The sequence below is a fragment of the Emys orbicularis genome, chromosome 3 (assembly GCF_028017835.1).
Source record: "Emys orbicularis isolate rEmyOrb1 chromosome 3, rEmyOrb1.hap1, whole genome shotgun sequence".
Taxonomy (NCBI): Eukaryota; Metazoa; Chordata; order Testudines; family Emydidae; genus Emys; species Emys orbicularis.
The window spans coordinates 2,008,642-2,030,453 of record NC_088685.1 but is presented as its reverse complement, the minus strand read 5'-3'; the positions used below and the strand labels follow the sequence as shown (position 1 = coordinate 2,030,453).

The 21,812-nt window shown below is 62.2% G+C and overlaps 1 protein-coding gene across 1 annotated transcript in view; it reads left to right on the top strand.

The window, feature by feature from the left end:
• The first annotated feature begins 487 nt into the window (after nucleotides 1-487).
• Nucleotides 488-21,812, top strand: part of DPYSL5 (dihydropyrimidinase like 5) — a 71,774-nt gene continuing 50,449 nt past the window's right edge. The window contains exons 1-3 of the mRNA XM_065400407.1: nucleotides 488-748; nucleotides 19,195-19,353; nucleotides 21,303-21,482. Of these exons, the coding sequence (XP_065256479.1) occupies nucleotides 488-748; nucleotides 19,195-19,353; nucleotides 21,303-21,482 (600 nt within the window). The remainder of the gene's footprint in view (nucleotides 749-19,194; nucleotides 19,354-21,302; nucleotides 21,483-21,812) is intronic.

Below are 21,812 nucleotides of genomic sequence, written 5' to 3'. Positions count from 1 at the left end.
CCCGGGACAGAGTGGCTCTTTGCAGTGACCCTGCATTGCCCTTGTGCCTGGCATTGTGCTAGGACAGCACTAACAAGGGCTCCCTCCAAAAGCTCTGCCCCCTCAGTCAATGCATGTGACTCCCCCAAAATCCACCAGCCCCAGAAGCTCGCCCTTCTCGAATCTGTCCGGCCACCCCCCTTCCGACACACGACCGCTTGACGCCGCATCTCCCTCCCAGGCTCCTTCCACCAGCCCTCTGTTCCACCAGCTGCCACGGCTGTGGGTGGGAAGTAGACCCCCTCTGTCCTTCGCTGCAGTGACCAGGTCTCACCTGAGTGCCGGCCATCTCGCTAGCTGCTGGGGATGGAAGCAGTGGGTCTGGCTGGGGGTGGGGGGGTTCCTGTAGGTGCTGTAGTGGTGCCAGGCAGGCACTGGCATGGTGGGGGTCTGCAGGGGCCTGTGGGTGGCTGACCCTAACCCGCTGCTTGTCTCCCCTTTCAGAGCCATGCTTGCCAACTCGGCCACGATGCGGATCCTCATCAAGGGGGGGAAGGTGGTGAATGACGACTGCACCCTGGAGGCCGACGTCTACATCGAGAACGGCATCATCCAGCAAGTGGGCCGGGAGCTCATGATCCCGGGAGGGGCCAAGGTGATCGATGCCACCGGGAAGCTGGTGATCCCGGGCGGCATCGACACCAGCACTCACTTCCACCAGACCTTCATGAACGCCACCTGCGTGGACGACTTCTACCACGGCACCAAGGTACCTGCGGCCCGGTGGGCTAGTGATGCCGCTGGAGAGTGGGCCTGGCACATGCCCTCCTCCCTGGGCAGGTGGCGAGAGAAACCTGAGCTGGGTCCCCGTGGGCTGCTGCTGTGGGGGTGAGGGTGAAAGGCCTTTCCTTCAAGGCAGCAGCTTCGCTCCGGCTCAGGTGATTCGTAGACCATTGTGCTCATCCTGTCCAACCCCCTGGATAGCCCAGCCCAGAGCAGAGCTTCTGGAAAAACATCTGGGCTGGACTGAAACAAGCACCATGGCCCACGGGAAATTCCCACTGGTTACTTCCTCTCCCTGTTAAGAACCTACTCCTTACTGCCGGTCTGGAGCTGTCTGGCTTCAGCTGCCAGCCCCTGGCTCGGGTCAGCCCTTCCTCTGCCAGCCTGACGGGCCCGTTACTAAACGTTCCTTCCCCCTGTAGGTTCTGTGACCAAGTCCCCCTGAACCCTTGTTCGACTCCGAGCTCAATCAATTTAGCTTATCGCTATCAGGCAGGTTTTCTAACCCTTTAGCCATTCTCCCGGCTCTTCTCGGCCCCCTCGCCAATTTACCAGCACCCTTCTTGAACTGTGGGCACCGGAGCTGGGCACAGGATTCCAGCAATGGTCGCAACAGTGCCAACTAGAGGTAAAATCACCCCTCTGCTCCTACTTCTCCAGGTCGCACTAGCACTGCTGACCACAGCGTCTTACCGAGAGCTCGGGTTCAGCTGATTCTCCGCCCCGGCGTCTCGGCGTCGCTGCTGGTCCGGTGGAGGCTCTGTGGCTACCTGGGAGGAGGGAGGGTCTCAGTGAAGCAGTTAGGGTGGGAGCGTTCTCCTGGGGCGGCAGAGCCCTATGGGATAGCAATTCTTATCTGGCTGGGCAGCATCCTTTCCTTGAGGGGTGCCCATGTGCAGCGGCTCGCTCTGTCCCCATCCTGGGTGAGCAGCAGCCCGACCCAGCTGTGTGTGTGGGAGATTCCCAGGCTCTGCAAAGAGCAGCCGTAGTGCTGCTGTACCTGCTTCTCCACGAAACCCTGCATCCCTGCTGGGGAAGTGTCTGGGGGCAGCGATGGGCTCCTCCGGGCCTGCTCCCTCCAGTGGGTGGAGCTTGCGCTTGCTGCGTGGAAGCCTGCTGCTGGGTTTGCTGTGGGGTCCCCTTTGGCCATAGTGGGGAACGTCCAGGCTGCTGGATCCGTGCAGCCGGCTCCCCCCCCCCGCTTTCCCGGGCCTGCCTCGTGTGTGCTCGGGGATGGCAGCTGCTCCTCAGCCCTGCAGGCGTTGGCTCCAGTGGCCTGTTCCTACCCCCCGCCAGGAGGTGGGAGCAAGCTCTGCTCATGCGGCTTGGTGGCCAGGCTTCCTTCCCGACCCACCCTGGCAGGAGGGAGCAGAGCAGGTCTGACAAGGCCGACTGCAAGGAGTTGGCCGGGCATTGGCGCTGACTGCGTGGGTGCTCCGGGGCTGGGGGAAAGATAGTGGGTTCTGAGCACTCACCGGCAGCTCCCCTATTAACTCCTCCCTCCCACCCGCAGTGCCTCTTGCCTGCCTGCAGGCCTCACCGATCAGCACCTCCCCGCAGCTCCCACCCGCCGCAATCAGCTGTTGCACGGCGTGCAGGAGGTGAGGAATGAGGGCACGGTGGGGCGGGGCCTGGGGCAGAGCTGGGGGTCGAGCCCCCCCAGCACGTTGGAAAGTCGGCGTCTGTGCATCCGGGGTTGGCTTCTGGGCCCAGGAGCCCTGCAGTCGCCCCGTGACCTCGTCAAGCACCGTGCACCAAAGCGCGACGCTGCCTGAGAATCGCGTCTCTTGACTGGCCCCGAGTAAACACGCCATCCTGCGGGGACATGGCGTGCCCACTCCAAGCGCCCGCTCTGCCTTGCTCTTGTGCGGGGAGGGAGCGTGGCCAAGCAGGTGCCCGCCCCTGGCGCTGTATTATGGCATCTGGCTTGAAGCTCCATTTGACTATAGCATGGAGATTGGGGGCCTGCACTGTTTGGCACCATGGATCCCCCCATCCTCAGCTCAGAGCACGGCTCAGGCCCAAGGAGGGTGTCGCTCTGCACTAGGGAAGGGGGTGCACGTTTCTCTCTCACGTGGGCATGTGCCAAGCAGTGCAGATTCGCCCGGCATACCTGGCCCAGCCCAACTGCCTGATCACTCACGCCACGCAGCACGGATATTCTCGTCCAGTCCCAGGAGCAATGCGTAGGCTCTGAAGATGGGACTTAGCACTTCCCGGACAGCTGGATAAGAACCTGAGAGTGGCCATCCTGGGTCAGCCCAAAGATCCATCTCGCCCAGTGTCCTGTCTTCCCCCAGTGGCTATAAGAAGGGGATCCCAATGGGAATACCGTGCTGTCTGTGTGCCTCCAGGTGCAGTATTCCCATTGGGATCTGCCGTCTCTGGGGCTCACGGTTCTCATCTGATGGTTCATGGGCTGAGTTCCTTTAATTGAACCTTGCTGCCTGCCTTCGCCTCGGGCGCAGTCTGTAACTCGCGCCGTGCTCCGAGGGCGCCTCCTGCGGGCGGGAGCTGAACAGGGAGACGCCATGGACCCTCTCTGGGCAGGGCCTGGCTGCTTGACTCGTCAGGGCAGCGGCGCTGGCCCCTCGGCTTCTTGGCCTGGTTTAGCTGAAATGCCCAGACACAGGAAGCTGCTCTCAGCGGCTTAGCCTCTCCTCTAGCGGAGCCTAGAAATCCTCCTTTCGCTGGCCATGCACGGCCTCGGCCTCCGAGGGCAGGAGGACAGCCACGGTGCCGGGGCCGCTTCCTGCGCGGGGAACAGCCGCTCGTGGCCTGTGACTGGACACCTCCTCCCAGCAAGCCCCCAGTTCCCGAGCAGCCTGTGGTGGGAAGGGCAGGTATGGCCGTGCCCTGGGAACGGAAGCTGTGCTGCCTCCAGGCTCCCTGCCTGCTGTTCTCCAGGGAGCTGGCTGCAAGCCGGTGACTAGGACTCATTGGAAGGGTCCTGCCACTGTTGGGCACTGGCCTGCCTGCTTGCAGGGGCATCATGGGCAAACTGCCAGGGGCCGTGCTCAGCCATCCGACCTGCACGTTCTGCTCCAGCGCTGCGCGGGATCCACACCTCTTCCCCGCTTGCGCGAGCGGCTCTCCAGCCGAGGGAGATGGGCGCAGTATCAGAACCCAGAGCAAGGGGCTTTCCTTTTGGCCTGGCTCCGGGGAAGCCATCACGCTGGCCCTGCTCCTGCCTCTGCTGTGCTGCCTGCCCCTTCCCAGCCATGTCGTTCTCCCGGCTGGCATGGCGAGCTGGCAGCGGCAATAGGAGAGACGCGGCTGACGTCTCTGCAGCCTGGCAGCGGCGCCTGGAGGGGCAGTGTGCCCGCAGAGACAGGCGATCTCTGCGCTGGGGTCCCAGCTGCTGCCCAGCAGGCCCAGCCGGAGGGCTCCAGTTCTCAGGCTCACCCTGGGGTTTCATAACACAGCTCAGCACTGTGAGTGGGAGACGTCTGAGTGGCTCCCTGGAGCCCTCCAGCCGCGTGGCCAGTCACTCCCGCCCCCAGCTGCAGGGTGCCGGCTGCTCTCCCATTTGCAGGGCGGCTGATTTGATAACCTTGGCTTGGCTCTGGCTGCAGTTGGAATTGGAGAAGTGGTGGGGACTGGCAAAGAGCTGGGTTGCTGGCATCCGCCTCCCCAGCCCTGCGCACACTGGTGGGGAGCAGAAAGGTAAACCTGCCCAGCCTGCTGTACTGCTCCGGCCCCTCACAGCCAGGACCACAGCCCCGGAGTGGGGGGAGCTGGAATTCACCCCTTGATTTCAGGCATTTCCATCATACAAGGCAGGGGAAACTGCTCTCTGGTTTGTAGGATGTCTCCATCCAGGCACCTTGGGGTCCTCTGCAGGTAGTAACAGTGCCACAGTCTCACCAGCCTTGCCTCCTCCCTCTGAGGTAGCTAAAGGATATTACCCCCCCTACAATGCAGCCACCTCTGGGGTGGGTGTGGCAGATGCGTAACAGCCACACTACACAAGCACCGAGAAGGGGAAGTGAAGACTGTCATATCCCAGTAGGGTCAAATGTCCAGGCCCAGTCTGGCCTAGTTAAGGTACGCCCCTGCCTCTCCCTGTCTGTTAGATTACGTGTTACCTGCTGTGACGAAGTGGGACTGTTCTTAACATTTCCTCTGAATACTGTAGGGGTGCCTCAGTTTCCCCAATGCAGTTCTTAAGTCTCTAGGAGGTGAGATTGTTGCAGAGCAAAGGGCCAGTGCACATAAATGGCCGACACTCTGTCTCCTGGCAACTAATGGCTGGGGCCCTTCCCCCCTGCAAGGGGATAGCTAAAGGTCTTGGAGAACAAAGAGATCAGGTGACCTCCTGGCCTGGGAAAGAGACAAAGCCCAGAGGAGGAGGGGCTGGAGAGTTTCAGTTTGGAGCTAGCTGGGGGTGAGGAGTGAAGTGCAGACTTGGGTGTCTGGCTCGCTGCCCCCCAGGATGGACCCGGCTGAGGGGTCCTGTTCTCTGTACCTACAAGCTCTGTTTTAGACCCTGGTCCTGTCATCTAATAAACCTCTGTTTTACTGGCTGGCTAAGAGTCACATCTGACTGCAAAGTGGGGGTGCAGGACCCTGTGGCTTCCCCAGGACCCCGCCTGGGCGGACTCGCTGTGGGAAGCGCACGGAGGGGCATATGCTGAATGCTCCAAGGTCAGACCCAGGAGGTGAAGCCGTGTGAGCGTCTTGCCCTGAAGACAGTCTGCTCCAAGGGAGAGGAGGCTCCCCAGAGTCCTGACTGGCTTTGTGGGGAGCAGTTCCAGAGCATCGCCCAGGGACTCCGTGACACCTGCATCCACCCCACAGCAGAATTCGGGCTTTAATTCCAGAGCCGCAGGCTGCGAAGGAGCCTGGGCCCGTTGGGATGGTTAACGACGCGTAACATCTGCCTGGAGCCTGCAGCAGCTGCGTGTGAACTGCCCCCTCATCTCAATGAGGCGCTGACTCCAAAGCCTCACCATGGTACTTCTGAGTGGGACTCGTCAGGTCCGTAAGCGCCCTCTCCCGGTGACTGCATGTGCCAAGAGCAGGAGCGGGGCTGGCCCCAGCTCCTCTCCCCATGCAGGACTGCTGAATGGGGCAGGAACTCTGCTCCGCGAGCTGCCTGCAGGCGGCCGTGGAGCCGTCTCTGCCTGCCTGGGTCTGCGGGCGCCTCCTGGCGAGCAGGGTTGGGCTCAGCAGGGCTGCATGCAGGCTCCCGGGTGGGGCTGCTGGGTGGGCCTCCCTCAGGGAGCAGCAGTGGGTGCAGGAAGGGAAGGGGAGGCAGTGGGGCTGGTGCTGGGAGGAGGAGATGGTGCTCTGCAGGGCCTGGGCCCGGAGCTGCCAGCCCCTCGCTCACTCGGCTTGTGCCAGTGTGCGCTGGGTGTCCCCAGAAGGGGTGGGGCAGGGGCTGCGCAGCCTGGTTAGCCGGGCAGTGCCTGCCACCTCCTACGCTGCTCAGGGGGCAGCTCGGCACTGCGGCCCTGTCCCTTGAGCGTCCTGGTGTCCCAGACCCCTCTCCAGGCAGCCGCCGCTCCCTGCTGCGGCACAGACGTCTGCTGGGGGCGCAGAGCCTGGTGCCCGAGTGCCCCTGGGACGGGCCTGCTGCTGCCTGCTCCACCTGTGCCCAGTCACTAAGCGCCTCTGGCCGCAAAGCAAGGGCTGCAGCCGCAGGGGGCTGGGCACAGGGAGCCCCTGGTGGTTCTGCTGCCCGGGGACTGCAAACGCAGCCTGGAGCACAACGCCTCCCTCCCGGCCCTCGGCTCCCCTTCTTCTGCTCTGCTTTGCACTGGCTGCTCCCGCCTCCCAGCCCCTAGGCTCAGGCTTCATTGAACTGGCAGCTTGGAGCTCAGCAGAACCGACCCTGGGGGCAGCCGGGCCTGAGGGGCTGCCCATGGGGGCACTGCCCCGTGTGTGCCCCGAGCTCTGGTTCCATGGGCGGAGGGCTGGGGCTGGGGCTGGGGCTGGCCTTTCGGTGCAGCCTGGCTGGGCCGGAGGGACCTGGCGGCTGGTGTGTAACGGGAAGGGAGGGGCTGGAGCCTGAGTTGCTCCCACACTCTGCCCTCGGCTGATGCCCCCTGGCTAGTCTAGGCCCTCGGCTGGCCCTGCCCCCCTGCTCACAGCCTGGTGTCCCCCACACCCCAGCTCTGCTGCTGCCCTTGATCCAGGGGGGCAGTGCCGGTGGAAGTGTGGGCTGCCGACGAGTGGGGTAAGCGGCTCGCTCGCCCAGGCCCTGCTGAACCCGGCTCCAGGGGGAAAGGCTCAGTAGGGGGCTGCCTAGGCTGGGACCCATCTAGTGCGACTTGGGGCAAAGCGAGTGGGTAGAGGTGGGACCAGCGGCCCTGCCCCTCCCTGCACTGGGGCTGCTGCACCGGCCATGTGCGCAGAACAAAGCTCCCTCTTTGTCCGGCTGCTGGGTGGTGTGTGTCGTGCCTGCAGCATCAGCGGTGCCGACCCGCTGCTGGTTTGGCTTTGTTCCTTCTCGGCCCGTCCTGCCGCCCATCTCCCCCGTGTGGCGCTCCTGTGGGCTCGCTGGGGGCTGAATGCGGCCGGCTGCCTCGAGCCCTTGGAGGCTGGAGCAACAAAGAGCTCCCTGCCCGTCTGCAGGCACCTCCCTGCCCCGGCTCCAGCGGGGAGCTCGGGCCAAGGGCAGGCCTGGAGCGCTGTGGTGCATCCCCTCCTGCTGTGTGAGCAGAGCGGGGACAGTGGCTGGCTCGGTACTGCTGCTGGGCAGGGCAGGATGGAGGATTCAGGCACCTTGGACCCCTTCTCGGGGTTTGTGCCTCTCCCCTGCGCCCGCCTCGTCTGCCGCCCTTTGTGCTGGCCGGGCTGCTGCTGGGGGAGGGACCCAGAGAGGGGTCCCCTCGGATCAGCCGGCTGCACCAGCCCTTTGCCATAGTAACCGTGCAGCTGGGGCCAGGCTGCTTTGTGCTCAACACAATGAGTGCACGTCGCAGACTGTGTGCTGCAGATCCTGCCCGGCGACTGGCCTGGGCTGTGCCTGCCCCAGAGCAGGGAGCCTGCCCTCTGCCGGGTGGGGGTGGGGGTGGGCAGCACTAGTGCTCGGGCAGGGGAGCCGCCAGCCCCCAGTGCAGCTTCTGGCTGGGATCTCACAGCTCAGCCCCTTTCCCCAGGCCCCAGCCCTGCAGCTTGTGCTGTGCTCAGGTGCTGGGGCGGGGGGTCCAGGCTCACGGTAACGTGGCTTTCGGGTGCAGGCAATTCATGCAGGGCTGGTGGTAGCAGAGTCCTGCTGAGACGCCCGCAGCTGCAGCTGTGATGACCTGTGCCCGGCTTCGTGGCCTGTAGCATTCGTGTCCTGTCCTCAAGGCGCATGTGCTGGGGCCTGTGCGCAGGAGCCCTAATGCAGGCCCAGGCTGCGCCCCCCCCCCCCCGCACCCCATGCGGTGCTGCTGTCTCTCAAGCCTGATCCATAGCCCCCCCCATTCTTCCAGCCCTGCCAGTACCCCTCTGCCCTGCCCTCTGCAGTTGCAGAGCTGAGGCAGCCAGGGGGCTAGCTGGGCAGGGGAGGGGGGCAGCAGGCCCCACCCCCTAGAGCAGGAGTGGGCAAACTACAGGGGGGAGGGATAGCTCAGTGGTTTGAGCATTGGCCTGCTAAACCCAGGGTTGTGAGTTCAATCCTTGAGGGGGCCACTTAGGGATCTGGGCAAAATCAGTACTTGGTCCTGCTAGTGAAGGCAGGGGGCTGGACTCAATGACCTTGCAAGGTCCCTTCCAGTTCTAGGAGATGGGATATCTCCATTTATTTATTTATTTTATTTTTTTAACTACGGGCCGCATCCAGCCTGCCAGCTGTTTTAAGCCGGCCCTCGAGCTCCTGCTGGGGAGTGGGGTCTGGGGCTGCGCCATATGGCTCCCAGAAGCAGCGGCATGTCCCCCCCTTCCTGCTCCTATGCATGGGGCAGCCAGGGGACTCCACTCCGCACACTGCCTCCTGCCCCAAGCGCCACCCTGCAGCTCCCATTGGCCAGGAATTGCGGCCAATGGGAGCTGCAGGGGCAGCAGCCTGCAGCAGAGCCGCCTGGCTGTGCGTTAGCTTAGGAGCCGGAGGGGGGACATGCCGCTTGAGGTAAGCGCCGCCAGGAGCCTGCACCCCTGAGCCACCTCCCCCCTCCCCGTGCCCCAGCCCTGATCCCCCTCCTGCCCTCCAAACCCCTCGGTCCCAGCCCGGAGCCCCCTCCCACACCCCAGAGCCCGCATCCCTGGCCGGAGCCCTCATCCCCCTCCCCGCGCCCCAGCCCTGATCCCCCTCCTGCCCTCCAAACCCCTCGGTCCCAGCCCGGAGCCCCCTCCTACACCCCAGAGCCCGCATCCCTGGCCGGAGCCCTCATCCCCCTCCCTGCGCCCCAGCCCTGATCCCCCTCCTGCCCTCCAAACCCCTCGGTCCCAGCCCGGAGCCCTCTCCTACACCCCAGAGCCCGCATCCCTGGCCGGAGCCCTCATCCCCCTCCCCGCGCCCCAGCCCTGATCCCCCTCCTGCCCTCCAAACCCCTCGGTCCCAGCCCGGAGCCCTCTCCTACACCCCAGAGCCCGCATCCCTGGCCGGAGCCCTCATCCCCCTCCCCGCGCCCCAGCCCTGATCCCCCTCCTGCCCTCCAAACCCCTCGGTCCCAGCCCGGAGCCCCCTCCTACACCCCAGAGCCCGCATCCCTGGCCGGAGCCCTCATCCCCCTCCCCGCGCCCCAGCCCTGATCCCCCTCCTGCCCTCCAAACCCCTCGGTCCCAGCCCGGAGCCCCCTCCCACACCCCAGAGCCCGCATCCCTGGCCGGAGCCCTCATCCCCCTCCCCGCGCCCCAGCCCTGATCCCCCTCCTGCCCTCCAAACCCCTCGGTCCCAGCCCGGAGCCCTCTCCTACACCCCAGAGCCCGCATCCCTGGCCGGAGCCCTCATCCCCCTCCCCGTGCCCCAGCCCTGATCCCCCTCCTGCCCTCCAAACCCCTCGGTCCCAGCCCGGAGCCCTCTCCTACACCCCAGAACCCGCATCCCTGGCCGGAGCCCTCACCCCCCTCCCTGCCCTAGCCTGGAACCCCCTCCCACACCCCAATCCCAATTTCGTGAGCATTCATGGCCCGCCATACAATTTCCATACCCAGATGTGGCCCTGGGGCCAAAAAGTCTCCCCCCTCTCCCCCCGCCCTAGCGCGTGTGAGGGGTGGGTGACGTCGGGTTCTGACATGGCTCAGGGGCAGGAACCCTGTGTCCCGAGAGCTCAGTGCCCTGTCCCGCGCCCCCAGCTTCCCTCAGCCTGGGACCAGCCCCCGCCAGGGCCGGGCGGAGCTACACTAAGCACCCTGAGCTGTTATTACGCACGCAGGGCTCTTCCGGCTCTGTGGGGGGTTGGGATCCATGTGCCGCCAGTGTCCCTGCTGCCACCTGCCGCGTAGCTGCAAAGGGATGAGAAGGAGCAGACCCCAAATTAGTCCAGATTAAGGATTTAGCAGGCACAGCGGCAGCAGGAGAGCTGTGAGCTGGGGCAGGGGCTGCCAGCACCTCGACCTGCAGGGGCTGGAGGAGATGCTGAGTGGGGTTTAAATCCAGCACTCCCCCTGTCCCCCGGAGAATGGCTTTCCTGCCAGCTGCTGCCAAGTCAGGCAGGCTGGTCCCTGCCAATGAGAACCCCCCTTCCCTGGCTGTGTGGCTGAGGTCCCCACCCCCTGTCCCTTACTCACATGCACACCGGGGGGTTAAATCCAGATCAGTAACGGACTAGCCAGGGAGACCTGGGAACGGCTTTGCCTGCTCCTGCCATCTGCCCCTTCCCCTCTGTGGGGCTGTGTGCCCAGCTCCGGCACACACACTCCCTGGGGGGTGGAGCCCCTCTCCTGGCCTGCCCCAGGGCCACTGGCCGGGGTCCTTCCCCGCACAGGCAGGGACGGTGCTAGCTCCGATTGCAGCGTGGCTGTGGCAATCCAGCCCGGCCCCCTGGGTTCATAGCTGCTGCCTGGGACCTCGTGCCGCCTTGCTGCACGCTCAGCACACTCTTCTGCAGCTGCCTGCCAGCCTGGGCCGCTCTCCCCTACCTGTCCAGGCAGCGCCTGGCCCGGCCCAGCGGGGCCCTGAGCGAGCTTTTCCCGCAGGGAGCCTGGCTCTGGGAGTGCTGGCCAGGGGAGCTCTCCGCTCCCCCGGTGCTGAAATGGAGCAGGGCTCCCAGCTGCAGAACAGCCCGAGCCAGGGCCAAGGTTAAACCATTTCCCTGGCCCAGCGCTGGGCTGGGAGCGGTGATTGTCACCCCTGTGCCCCGCTTCTCCTGCCTGGAATCCTAATGATGTCACAGACTGTTGCTAAGGAACTGGTGATGTCACTACGTGGGCTAGGGCTAGCTCAGTGGTTTGAGCATTGGCCTGCTAAACCCAGGGTTGTGAGTTCAATCCTTGAGGGAGCCACTTGGGGATCTGGGGCAAAAAATCTGATGGTACTTGGTCCTGCTAGTGAAGGCAGGGGGCTGGACTCAATGAGCTTTCAGGTCCCTTCCAGCTCTATGAGATAGGATATCGTCATATTAAATTAATGGGAGGCGACTAGGCTGGGGAGAGGCAGCTTGCTCAGAACTAGCAGGTGTGGCGGGAACACGGAAGGCAGCCAGGTGCCAGGGCCTCGGCTGCTGGAAGTGGGGGAGCTCCCTCGAGGTCAGCAGAGCGATGCTGATTTGCACCTGGGCTTGTCCTCCCAGGAAGTGGGCTGGTCCCTGTGAATTAAGCTGTCAGCGCATCGTCTAGGGCCAGCTGCAGGAGCGCGGGACTCCGTTAATAGCGGGAGGGCAGGCCCCGGGGAAGGAGACTGGTAACGGGTCGTAGGGCATGTGCTGGTGCAGGACTGCCAGGCCCTGTTCAACGGCCCACGCAGGGAGCAGTCCTGGGGGTCTGGACAAGGTGGCACTGGCCTGGCTCTTCGAGGTTCCCTGCACTACGATGCTGTAGTGTTCACATGCTGCTGAAATGCAGGCGCTGGGGGGCTCGACCCCGGCAGTGGTTCCCAACACACCGCACCATTGGGCGCTGGCTTACGGGAAGTGGGAAGACCTGTCGAGGGGCACAGGGAGGCGGGGAAGCTGCATGGATGGAACGTGCCCGGGGCACAGTGGGCACAGCCTGCCTGGGGTGAGCGAGCTACCCAGGAGCGGGCAGGCCTTAGCTCACGTCTCATATGAGAGATGGCCCTTTCCACCCGCACGGTGCTCCCAGCACCCTGGGAGGACCTTGGGAACAAGGGATTGCAGCTCCGAGCCCCGCTGTCCCTCGGCTGGGTGGGGCCCTGGGTTGATCTCCTCCTGCTGCCTCCCTGAGACCTGCCAGCGCCAGCCAAGCAGCTCGGGCTCAGCCGAGGAGCTTTGGGGATTAGTGCAGGGCTGGGCGAGGACACGGCGAGGCGTTTGGGAGCTGAGCTGTGGGTGGAGTCACCGCCATGGGCTGGGCAGGATTTTCCCCCTGGCCCATCACGCATGCAAAGCCGCCTGCTTTGCCTGCAGGACAGTCCTCAGGCAGTCCCCCCATGTGCTGTTCCCCTGAGCACCAGGGGGCTGGGTTAACGGGCATCAGGCTAGCAGACACTCGACCAAACAGGCACCAGGGCACTGGGCATCAGGGGTGTGGGCTAATAGGTGCCTGGGAACAGGGAACAGGGCAATGGGCTAATGGGCACCTGCTATTCCCTTCCTGGGTCCCCTCCCAGATCTGCCAGTGCCCATCAGTTCAGATGCGGGTCCTTACGTCGGTTCTAGCCCTGCCTCGCTGGGCGTTTCCCATGGGGTGGGGGCCTCAGGAAGGGATAGGGCCTGGGTAGTAGCGCAGGCTTCTGCTCTGCCCCTCGTTTCCCCAGTCCCTCTGCTAAGCCCCAGGGCAGGGTGGGTCTTCCAGGCACACCCATCAGGTGCTCACTGCCCGCCCCGCCGGATCGGCATGGGGCTTGGCTCACCTGCCTGCTGCAGCTGAGCAGAGGCCCAGCCCCGCTGGGCTTGGGGAAGGCTGGGGGCCCGTAGTCCCTGGCCCCTGGGCTGTCCGTGCATGCTCAGCTGCTGTCCGTCCAGCCCGGCTCAGGGGGAGGATCTCCATGTACACCACCACGAGGCTGGGGCTGGGAGGAGCAGACACGAGGGGTCTCGGATGTCACTGGGGAGACCCTTGCTGGGGGGTAGGGGGCTGTCAGAACAGCTCAGCTGTGGCTGCAGGGGGATCCTGGGCACGTGGAGGCTTTGGGACATGTCGGCCCAGACAGAAGCCGAGGGAGCGGGAATGGTGCTGGGGGCCGGGGTGACCCACAGGGTCTGGCACTAACTGGCAGACAGGTCCAGACAGGGGCCAGCCCTGGTGAATGGGCCGACTGCTCCGGGATGAGTTTGCAGGGCAGTGAGCGGAATAAGTTGCAGGGGCCGTCTGGGGGGAGATGGGCAGGGAGCAGCCAGGCCCCTGCTGCTCTGCGCCCCCCTCCTCCCCCCACTGCGAGGGGCCGTGGCTCAGGCACAGGCTGGCAGCTGGGTGTGGCTGTGCGGAGCAGGGTGCAGCCCCTTGGCTGTCTGAGCAGATGGTGTGGCTGTGTCCGTGTATCCTTCGTCCTTGGGGTGGGAGCTGGGCGGCGCCTTGGGCCTGTTCCAGTGTTGTTCCTGGTCCGTGCCCTGCCTGGCGCCTGTTCGCCGCTCTGGCAACCACGCAGGGCCCAAGGTTCCCTGGCACCACCCAGCTCCCTCCCCGTGTGGCAGGTGGGACCCAGGAAGGTGGCTGAGCTGTTCCCAGGGTCCCCTCCGGTGCGCATGACTCTGCATTTGGCAGCACTGGCTTCCCTCTGCCTGTGTGTTGCCCGTTCCCCTGGTTTGGTCGGCCCCAAAGTCCCTCCGCCACCTCCAGCCTTGACTGACCAGTGACGCCATTCGCGATCGGGCTGCTGGGCACGTTGGCCAGGCCGCGGTGGGGTTTGGAGAAGAGCCAGGCGATGCTGCTGTGTGGGGCAGGGGCAGGAAGGGGCCAGGGCTGAGGTTCTGTCAGCCCCCGCTCCCTCCCAGCGGGGGCATGGCATGGTCCCCCGCCCCGGCTTCAGGGCAGGGGGGCCCTTTCCATGTGCACCTGCCCAGTGGGGCGTGTCCTTCACCCTGAGCCGGGGCTCCGAGCCAGCCCACGTCCCTCCAGATGGAGCGAGGGCAGGCTGCTCCGGATGGCACTGCCCCGCGAATCCATTGGCAAGCTGAATCTCGAGCCGGCTGTGGAGCATCATGAGCAGTGCCTGGCACTGGTGCCCTGGAACTGCCCCAGCTGCCATCCCTGGGGAGGTGACAGACTTGGTTCTGACCTGAAAGCCCTACATGGACTGGTCCAACCCCCCCACCCCACCCCATGACAAGCAGCAGAGCGCCCTGGGCTGGCGAGGGAGCGCTGGCAGGGCCTCCTCTGGGCTCCCTCCCCAGCCTGCCAGAGCCCGAGTGCCAGGCCTGGCTGCACCAGCGGCTCTGGGCCAGGCTGAGCTGGCTAGGCAGGGCTCTGGCCTGTGAACCGGGGGGCTTCCTTCAGGTGGTGACGTGTAGCGCACTGCCCGGGGGCATGGGGTGGGGTGCTGCTGGTGGGGGGTCTGCAGACTACCCGGGGTGGGGCCGGTGTTGGATACCCAGGGAGGTGGGGGGCTTGGTGCCTGTGCATTAGGTGTGCTGAGATGAGAGTGAGTGTGTGTGTATGTGCATGTGCGCACACATTCAGGGTGTTCTGCTCAGGACTTAGGCCTGGCGCTGCCTGTGAAGGGCGATGGGGAGCTGTCTGGGGGTTCGCTCCCTCCCCTCCCCGTGGCTTCCCTGGTGCTGCTGGAGCACAAACTGCTTGTGCCGTGTGCGGGGGCTCCTGCCGGCTGGGCGCATGTGGCCGACAGGCCTGGCGGCTCCCAGTTCCTGTGGAAGGCTTACTCCGTGGCCCACCAGGCCTCTTAGCACCTGGGAGCGGGTTTGTCATAGAATATCAGGGTTGGAAGGGACCTCAGGAGGTATCTAGTCCAACCCCCTGCTCAAAGCAGGACCAATTCCCAACTAAATCATCCCAGCCAGGGCTTTGTCAAGCCGGGCCTTAAAAACCTCTAAGGAAGGAGATTCCACCACCTCTCTAGGTAACCCATTCCAGTGCTTCACCACCCTCCTAGTGAAAAAGTGTTTCCTAATATCCAACCTAGACCTAACCCACTGCAACTTGAGACCGTTACTCCTTGTTCTGTCATCTGCCACCACTGAGAACAGCCGAGCTCCATCCTCTTTGGAACCCCCCTCATATCCAGCTTCTCGTCCACTGTAATCCCCAGGTCCTTTTCTGCAGAACTGCTGCTTAGCCAGTCGGTCCCTAGTCTGTAGCAGTGCATGGGATTCTTCCGTCCTAAGTGCAGGACTCTGCGCTTGTCCTTGTTGAACCTCATCTGATTTCTTTTGGCCCAATCCTCCAATTTGTCTAGGTCATTCTGGACCCTATCCCTACCCCCCAGCGTATCTACCTCTCCCCCCACCTTACTGTCATCTGCCAACTTGCTGAGGGTGCAATTAATCCCATTATCCAGATCAGTAATGAAGATATTGAACAAAACTGGTCCCAGGACCGACCCCTGGGGCACTCTGCTTGATACCAACTAGACATTGAGCTGTTGATAACTACCCGTTGAGCCTGACGATCTAGCCAGCTTCCTATCCACCTTATAGTCCATTCATTCAATCCATACTTTTTTAACTTGCTGGCAAGAATACTGTGGGAGACCGTATCAAACGCTTTGCAAAAATCAAGATACATCATGTCCACTGCTTTCCCCCATATTCACAAAGCCAGTTAGCTCATCATAGAAGGCAATCAGGTTGGTTAGGCATGACTTGCCCTTGGTGAATCCATGTTGACTGTTCCTGATTACCTTCCTCTCCTCCAAGTGCTTCAAAATGGATTCCTTGAGGACCTGCTCCATGATTTTTCCAGGGACTGAGGTGAGGCTGACCGGTCTGTAGTTCCCCGGATCCTCCTTCTTCCCTTTTTTAAAGATGGGCACTACATTAGCCTTTTTTCAATCGTCCGGGACCTCCCCCGATCGCCACGAGTTTTAAAGATCATGGCCAATGGCTCTGCAGTGACATCAGCCAACTCCCTCAGCACCCTCGGATGCATTAGATCCGGCCCCATGGACTTGTGCATGTCCAGCTTTTCTAAATAGTCCTTAACCTGTTCTTTCACCACTGAGGGCTGCTCACCTCCTCCCCATACTGTGCTGGCCAGTGCAGCAGTCTGGGAGCTGACGTTGTCTGTGAAGACCGAGGCAAAAAAAGCATTGAGTACTTCAGCTTTTTCCACATCATCTGTCACTAGGTTGCCACCCCCATTCAGTAAGGGTCCCACACTTCCCCTGACCTTCTTCTTGTTGCTAACATACCTGTAGAAACCCTTCTTGTTACCCTTCACATCCCTTGCTAGCTGCAACTCCAATTGTGCCTTGGCCTTCCTGATTACACCCCTGCATGCCTGAGCAATATTTTGATACTCCTCTCTAGTCATCTGTCCAAATTTCCACTTCTTGTAAGCTTCCTTTTTGTGTTATAACTCACCGAAGGTTTCACTATTAAGCCAAGTTGGTCGCCTGCCATATTTGCTATTCTTTCTGCACATCGGGATGGCTTGTTCCTGCACCCTCAATAAGGCTTCTTTAAAATACAGCCAGCTCTCCTGGACTCCTTTCCCCCTCATATTAGCCTCCCAGGGGATCCTGCCCATCAGTTCCCTGAGGGAGTCAGTCTGCTTTTCTGAAGTCCGTATTCTGCTCTCCTTTCTTCCTTTTGTCAGGATCCTCAGTTCAACTGTCTCATGGTCATTGCTGCCCAGGTTACCACCCACTTCTACTTCCCCTACCAATTCTTCCCTGTTTGTGAGCAGCAGGTCAAGAGGAGCACGGCCCCTAGTTGGTTCCTCCAACACTTGCACCAGGAAGTTGTCCCCAACACTCTCCAAAAACTTCCTGGATTGTCTGTGCACTGCTGTATTGCTCTCCCAGCAGATCTCAGGGTGATTGAAGTCCCCCATGAGAACCAGGGCCTGCAATCTGGACACTTCTGTTAGTTGTCTGAAGAAAGCCTCGTCTACCTCATCCTCCTGGACTGGTGGTCTATAGCAGATGCCCACCACAACTTCACTCTTGTTGCTCTCACCTCTAAACTTAACCCAAAGACTCTCAACAGCCTTTTCTGCAGTTTCATACTGGAGTTCTGAATAATCATACTGCTCCCTTACATACAGTGCAAGTCCTCCACCTTTTCTCCCCCGCCTGTCCTTCCTGAACCATTTATACCCATCCAGGACAGGGCTCCAGTCATGTGAGTTACCCCACCAAGTCTCTGTTATTCCAATCACATCATAGTCCCTTGACTGTGCCAGGACTTCCAGTTCTCCCTGTTTGTTTCCCAGGCTTCTTGCGTTCGTGTACAGGCACCTAAGATAGCCGATTGCCCTGCTTTCTCAGTATGAATCAGGAGGCCTCCCCTGTTGCACCCTCCTCCTTGTGTTTCCTCCCGGTATCCCACTTCCCCACTTACCTCTGGGCTTAGGTCACCATCCGCCGGTGAACCTAGTTTAAAGCCCTCCTCACTAGGTTAGCCAGCCTGCCTACGAAGATGCTCTTCCCTCTCTTCATTAGGTGGATCCCATCTCTTCCTAGCAATCCTTCTTCCTGGAACAGCATCCCATGGTCGAAGAATCCAAAGCCCTCTCTCCAACACCACCTGCGTTACCACGCATTCACCTCCACAATTCGATGGTCCCTACCTGGGCCTTTTCCTTCAACGGGGAGGATGGACAGGCTTAGCACTGCCAGGGTCTGTGCTGGGCAGCTGTGGTCAGGGACGGGGACCACTGAGCTATGGCTGCTCCCCGCCCCCTCGTCCAGCCGTGCCTCACGCTGGGGACTGGACTCTGGGGTGCGTAGGAACCTCCCAGGGGGAGCGTCAGGGTTCCCTCCCCGCTCTGAACTCTGGGGTACAGATGTGGGGACCCACATGAAAGACCCCCTAAACTTATTTCTACCAGTTTAGGTTAAAAACTTCCCCAAGGCACAAATTCTTCCTTGTCCTTGGACAGTATCACTGCCACCACCAAGTGAGTTAGACAAAGATTCTGGAAAAGGACCACTTGGAGTTCCTGTTTCCCCAAAATATCGCCCCAAGCCCCTTCATCCCTTTTCCTGGGGAGGCTTGAGAATAATCTACCAACCAGATAGGTAAACAAGGTGAGCACAGACCAGACCCCTGGGTTTTTAGGACACTAGAAACCAATCAGGTTAATAAAAGCAGAATTTTATTATAAAGAAAACAGTAAAAGCAGCACCTCTGTAAAATCAGGACGGAAGGTAATTTTACAGGGTAATAAGATTTAAAACACAGAGGATTCCCCTCTAGGCAAAACTTCACAGTTACAAAAACAGGAATAAACCTCCCGCTTAGCACAGGGACAATTCCCAAGCTAAAACAAAAGATAACCTAACGCATTTCCTTGCTATTACTTACTATTTTTGTAATCTTGGATGCTGATTTCAAGTAGGGTTTTAGGAGATGGTTTCTCCTGCCCTGGTCCCTCTCTGACCCGGAGAGAACAACAAAGAGAGCACAGACAAAACCTCCCCCCTCCCCCAGATTTGAAAGGATCTTCTTCCCTTATTGGTTCTTTTGGTCAGGTGCCAAACAGGTTATTTGAGCTTCTTAACCCCTTATGGGTAAAGGAGGGATTTTATGCTCCCCTCAGCTGTGTGTTTGACAGGGAGTCCAGCTGCTCTGGGGCCATCTTTGCAGCCCGTGCCTCTGGCTGTGCAGGGAGCCAGCCAGATGACTCCTTCCGGCCTGGCCGTGCTCGTGGGGGGGAGCCAGCGTTCCCCACCCTGCCTGGGCTTCAGCCAGTGCCCGTGGCCTGCTCTGGCTTGCTTGGCCCTGGCCTGGCCGAACTGGGTGTAGCAGGCTGGCCCCTCGCTGGGCTGACTCGCCAGTACCCCCTGCTGCGTTGCAGAGACAGACCCACCCCACTAGCCTGTGACTCGGGAGAGCAGGATTCAATCCCCATCTGTCCAGGCCCTGCCCTGCCGCACAGGCTGTGAGGAGAGAGACGTTGCAGACTGGGCGATGCTCAGGTACTGCAGCCATAGACGTGCCTGGATTCGTAGGACAAGACAGAGCAACCCAGAGCCGCTTGCTGAAGGGCCTTGAAAAAACTCGATTTTCCTTCCCTCCCATCCGGCCCTTGACTCCATGCCCATCCCCTGGGTGTCTGAGCGCCTCCCCGCTGCCTCTCCCCAGAGCAGTGCCCGGATCAGGGCGAGCAGGTGATCAAACAAGCCCCACAGAGCCGCGGGCTGCGACCTGGGGGCCCAGCCGGGTTCGCCGAGGGCAGGACGATGCCCATTGCTCAGCCCATTGTCAACACCCTGCTGCCCTGACCAGCGTGACTCAGAAGCCCCTCTCCTGTCCGCCACAGGCTGCTCTGGTCGGAGGGACAACCATGGTCATTGGCCACGTGCTGCCCGACAGGGAGACCTCCCTCCTGGACGCCTACGAGAAGTGCCGGAGCCTGGCCGACCCCAAGGTCTGCTGTGACTACGCCCTGCACATGGGCATCACCTGGTGGGCCCCCAAGGTAAGCGAGAACCCCGGCGCTCGGGCTGGGGAGGGGCCAGTGGCCAGGCTGCAGGGGCTCGTGCCGCGTGCCTGCGCCCCCCCTTCTCTCCCATCCCGGTTACTGTCTGGATTGCATTGGCAGCTCCTGGGCCAGCTGTTCACAGGGACATGCCCAGGGGCTGACTCCGAACAGCTGAGTCCTTTCCCCCCGGCTGCCTCGCGAGGGCCCCACCGAGATCTCCCACTGGAGCTGGCTCTGCAGAGCTGGGCTGGGGATAACTTCTGGATGGGGCAATGCATTTGGACAGAGGCTGGTTCATGTCTGTACCCGCCGCTAACCCCACCCAGCAACAGCCGCTCACGCTCCAGCCGCGGGCTGCTCAGCCGGCCCCAGCGTCGCAGGCGGACATGGGCTGTGCCCTCCACACCCTGCTGGCCCCGGCACAGGTGGCAGGCCGCTGGCGCGAGGCCCGGTGCACTCCTGGCATCAGTGGAGTCTGGGAATGCCCAGCATGGAGTGACCCAGTGAGCCTTGGACCTGAGGTAGAACCATGCGCCCATATGTTGGTGCTGCCAGGCTGCAGCCTGGCCTTCGCCAGCTCCCTCCAGCCCCAGATTCCCAGCCCTTCGTCTGCCCCTCTGTGCTGGGTGGCTGCTGGATCTCCCATGGGGCTTTGCGTGAGTTGGGCTTGGGGTGCCGTTTGTTTCCCTCTGCCCCAGAGCAGGCTGCATGCCAGGGCTGCCCCCAGGCACTGGGCCCTTCCTGTATAGGACCTTCTCCGGCCATAGCTCTCAGCTGGTCTGTCACTGTGCCCCCCTCTCTGCCCCTGGGCAGCTAGCACAGTGCTCTCCCTGCTCTCGGGCATCGCCGGTATGCCAGCCCCAGCCGGGGTCACCCTGGCTGATGGGGTTTGCCGCAGCTCCCCCAGCATGGGAGCGTGGAGTTCCATAAATGGCTATTAGCCACGATGGGTAAGAATGGTGTCCCTAGCCTCTGTTCGTCAGAGGATGGAGATGGATGGCAGGAGAGAGATCACTTGATCATTACCTGTTAGGTTCACTCCCTCTGGGGCACCTGGCATTGGCCACTGTCGGTAGACAGATACTGGGCTAGATGGACCTTTGGTCTGACCCAGTACGGCCTTTCTTATGTTCTTATGAGTTCTCGGGGGGCAGGCCTGGCCCCTGAGCTGCTGCTCAGGGCCCCAGCAGTTCTGCACTCGCGATCACAAGCCCAGGGCTCCTGCTGCCCCGCCCAGCCTGGGGCCTGTGCTGACATGGCCTAGGTCAGAGGTTCTCAACCTTTTTCTTTCTAACCCCCCACAACATGCTATCAAAACTCCACGGCCCCCCTGTGCCACAACATCTGGTTTTCTGCATCTAAAACCCAGGGCTGGCGTTAAGGGGTAGCAAACAGGGCAGTTGCCTGGGGCCCCACGCCACGGGGCCCCCATGAAGTGACATTGCTCAGGCTTCAGCTTCAGCCCCAGGTGGTGGGGCTCAGGGCCCTGGGCTTCAGCTTTCTGCCCCGGGCCCCAGTGAGTCTAATGCTGGCCCTGCTTGGAGGCCCCCCTGAAACCTGCTCAAGGCCCCCTAGGGGGTCCCAGCCCCCTGGTTGAGAACCACTGCCCTAGGTCCTCCTGTGGCAGCCGTTGGAGCGGCTTGCTGCTGGCGCTGGGCCTGAGTTGGTTGGTTTGTCTGTGTGCCAGTCTGCATGGGACCGGCTCTCCCGCACACCCTAGGTCCTGTGACAGCCGCTGGAGCGGCGTGCTGCCGGCGCTGGGCCCGAACCAGCCGGTGTCTGGCCCCCCTAACCTGGTGGCACACTTGATCTTGCTAGGGGGGCAGGTGGAGGGATGGGTTGTGCTCTGCATGTGGGGCCCAGTCCTGCAGGAGTATGCCCAGCCCCACGGCACAGGCGCCGGCCTGGCCATGCCTGTCCTTCACCCTGCTCCCCCTGCCCGGCAGGTGAAGTCGGAGATGGAGAGCCTGGTGCGGGAGAAGGGGGTGAACTCCTTCCAGATGTTCATGACCTACAAGGACCTGTACATGCTGCGGGACAGCGAGCTCTACCAAGTCTTCCTCGCCTGCAAGGACATTGGCGCCATCGCCCGGGTGCACGCTGAGAACGGGGAGCTGGTGGCAGAGGTGAGCACACGTGGGCTGCACTGGGTTAGACGCTGCCAAGGATTGTGGCTGGAGAGCTGGGGGCTCTTGGTGAGCTTGTGCTGAGAAATGTACCTCGGACAGGCAGAGCCCTTCACCCCGGGGCCAGGTCCCCGCTAGGGAAGGGTGCCCCCTGCGCGGAAGCCGTGCAGGAGGGACGGTTGGAGAGCCGGGGCAGCCCAGGGACCAGATGAATGTGGTGGAGAGCCCAGCTAGCACGGGGCTGCCCGTAACAATCCTGCCAGGCAGAGGGGAGCCAGCTCCTAGCCAGCCCCCCATTGCCTGAAAGCAGCCCAGGCTTGGTCCCAGACC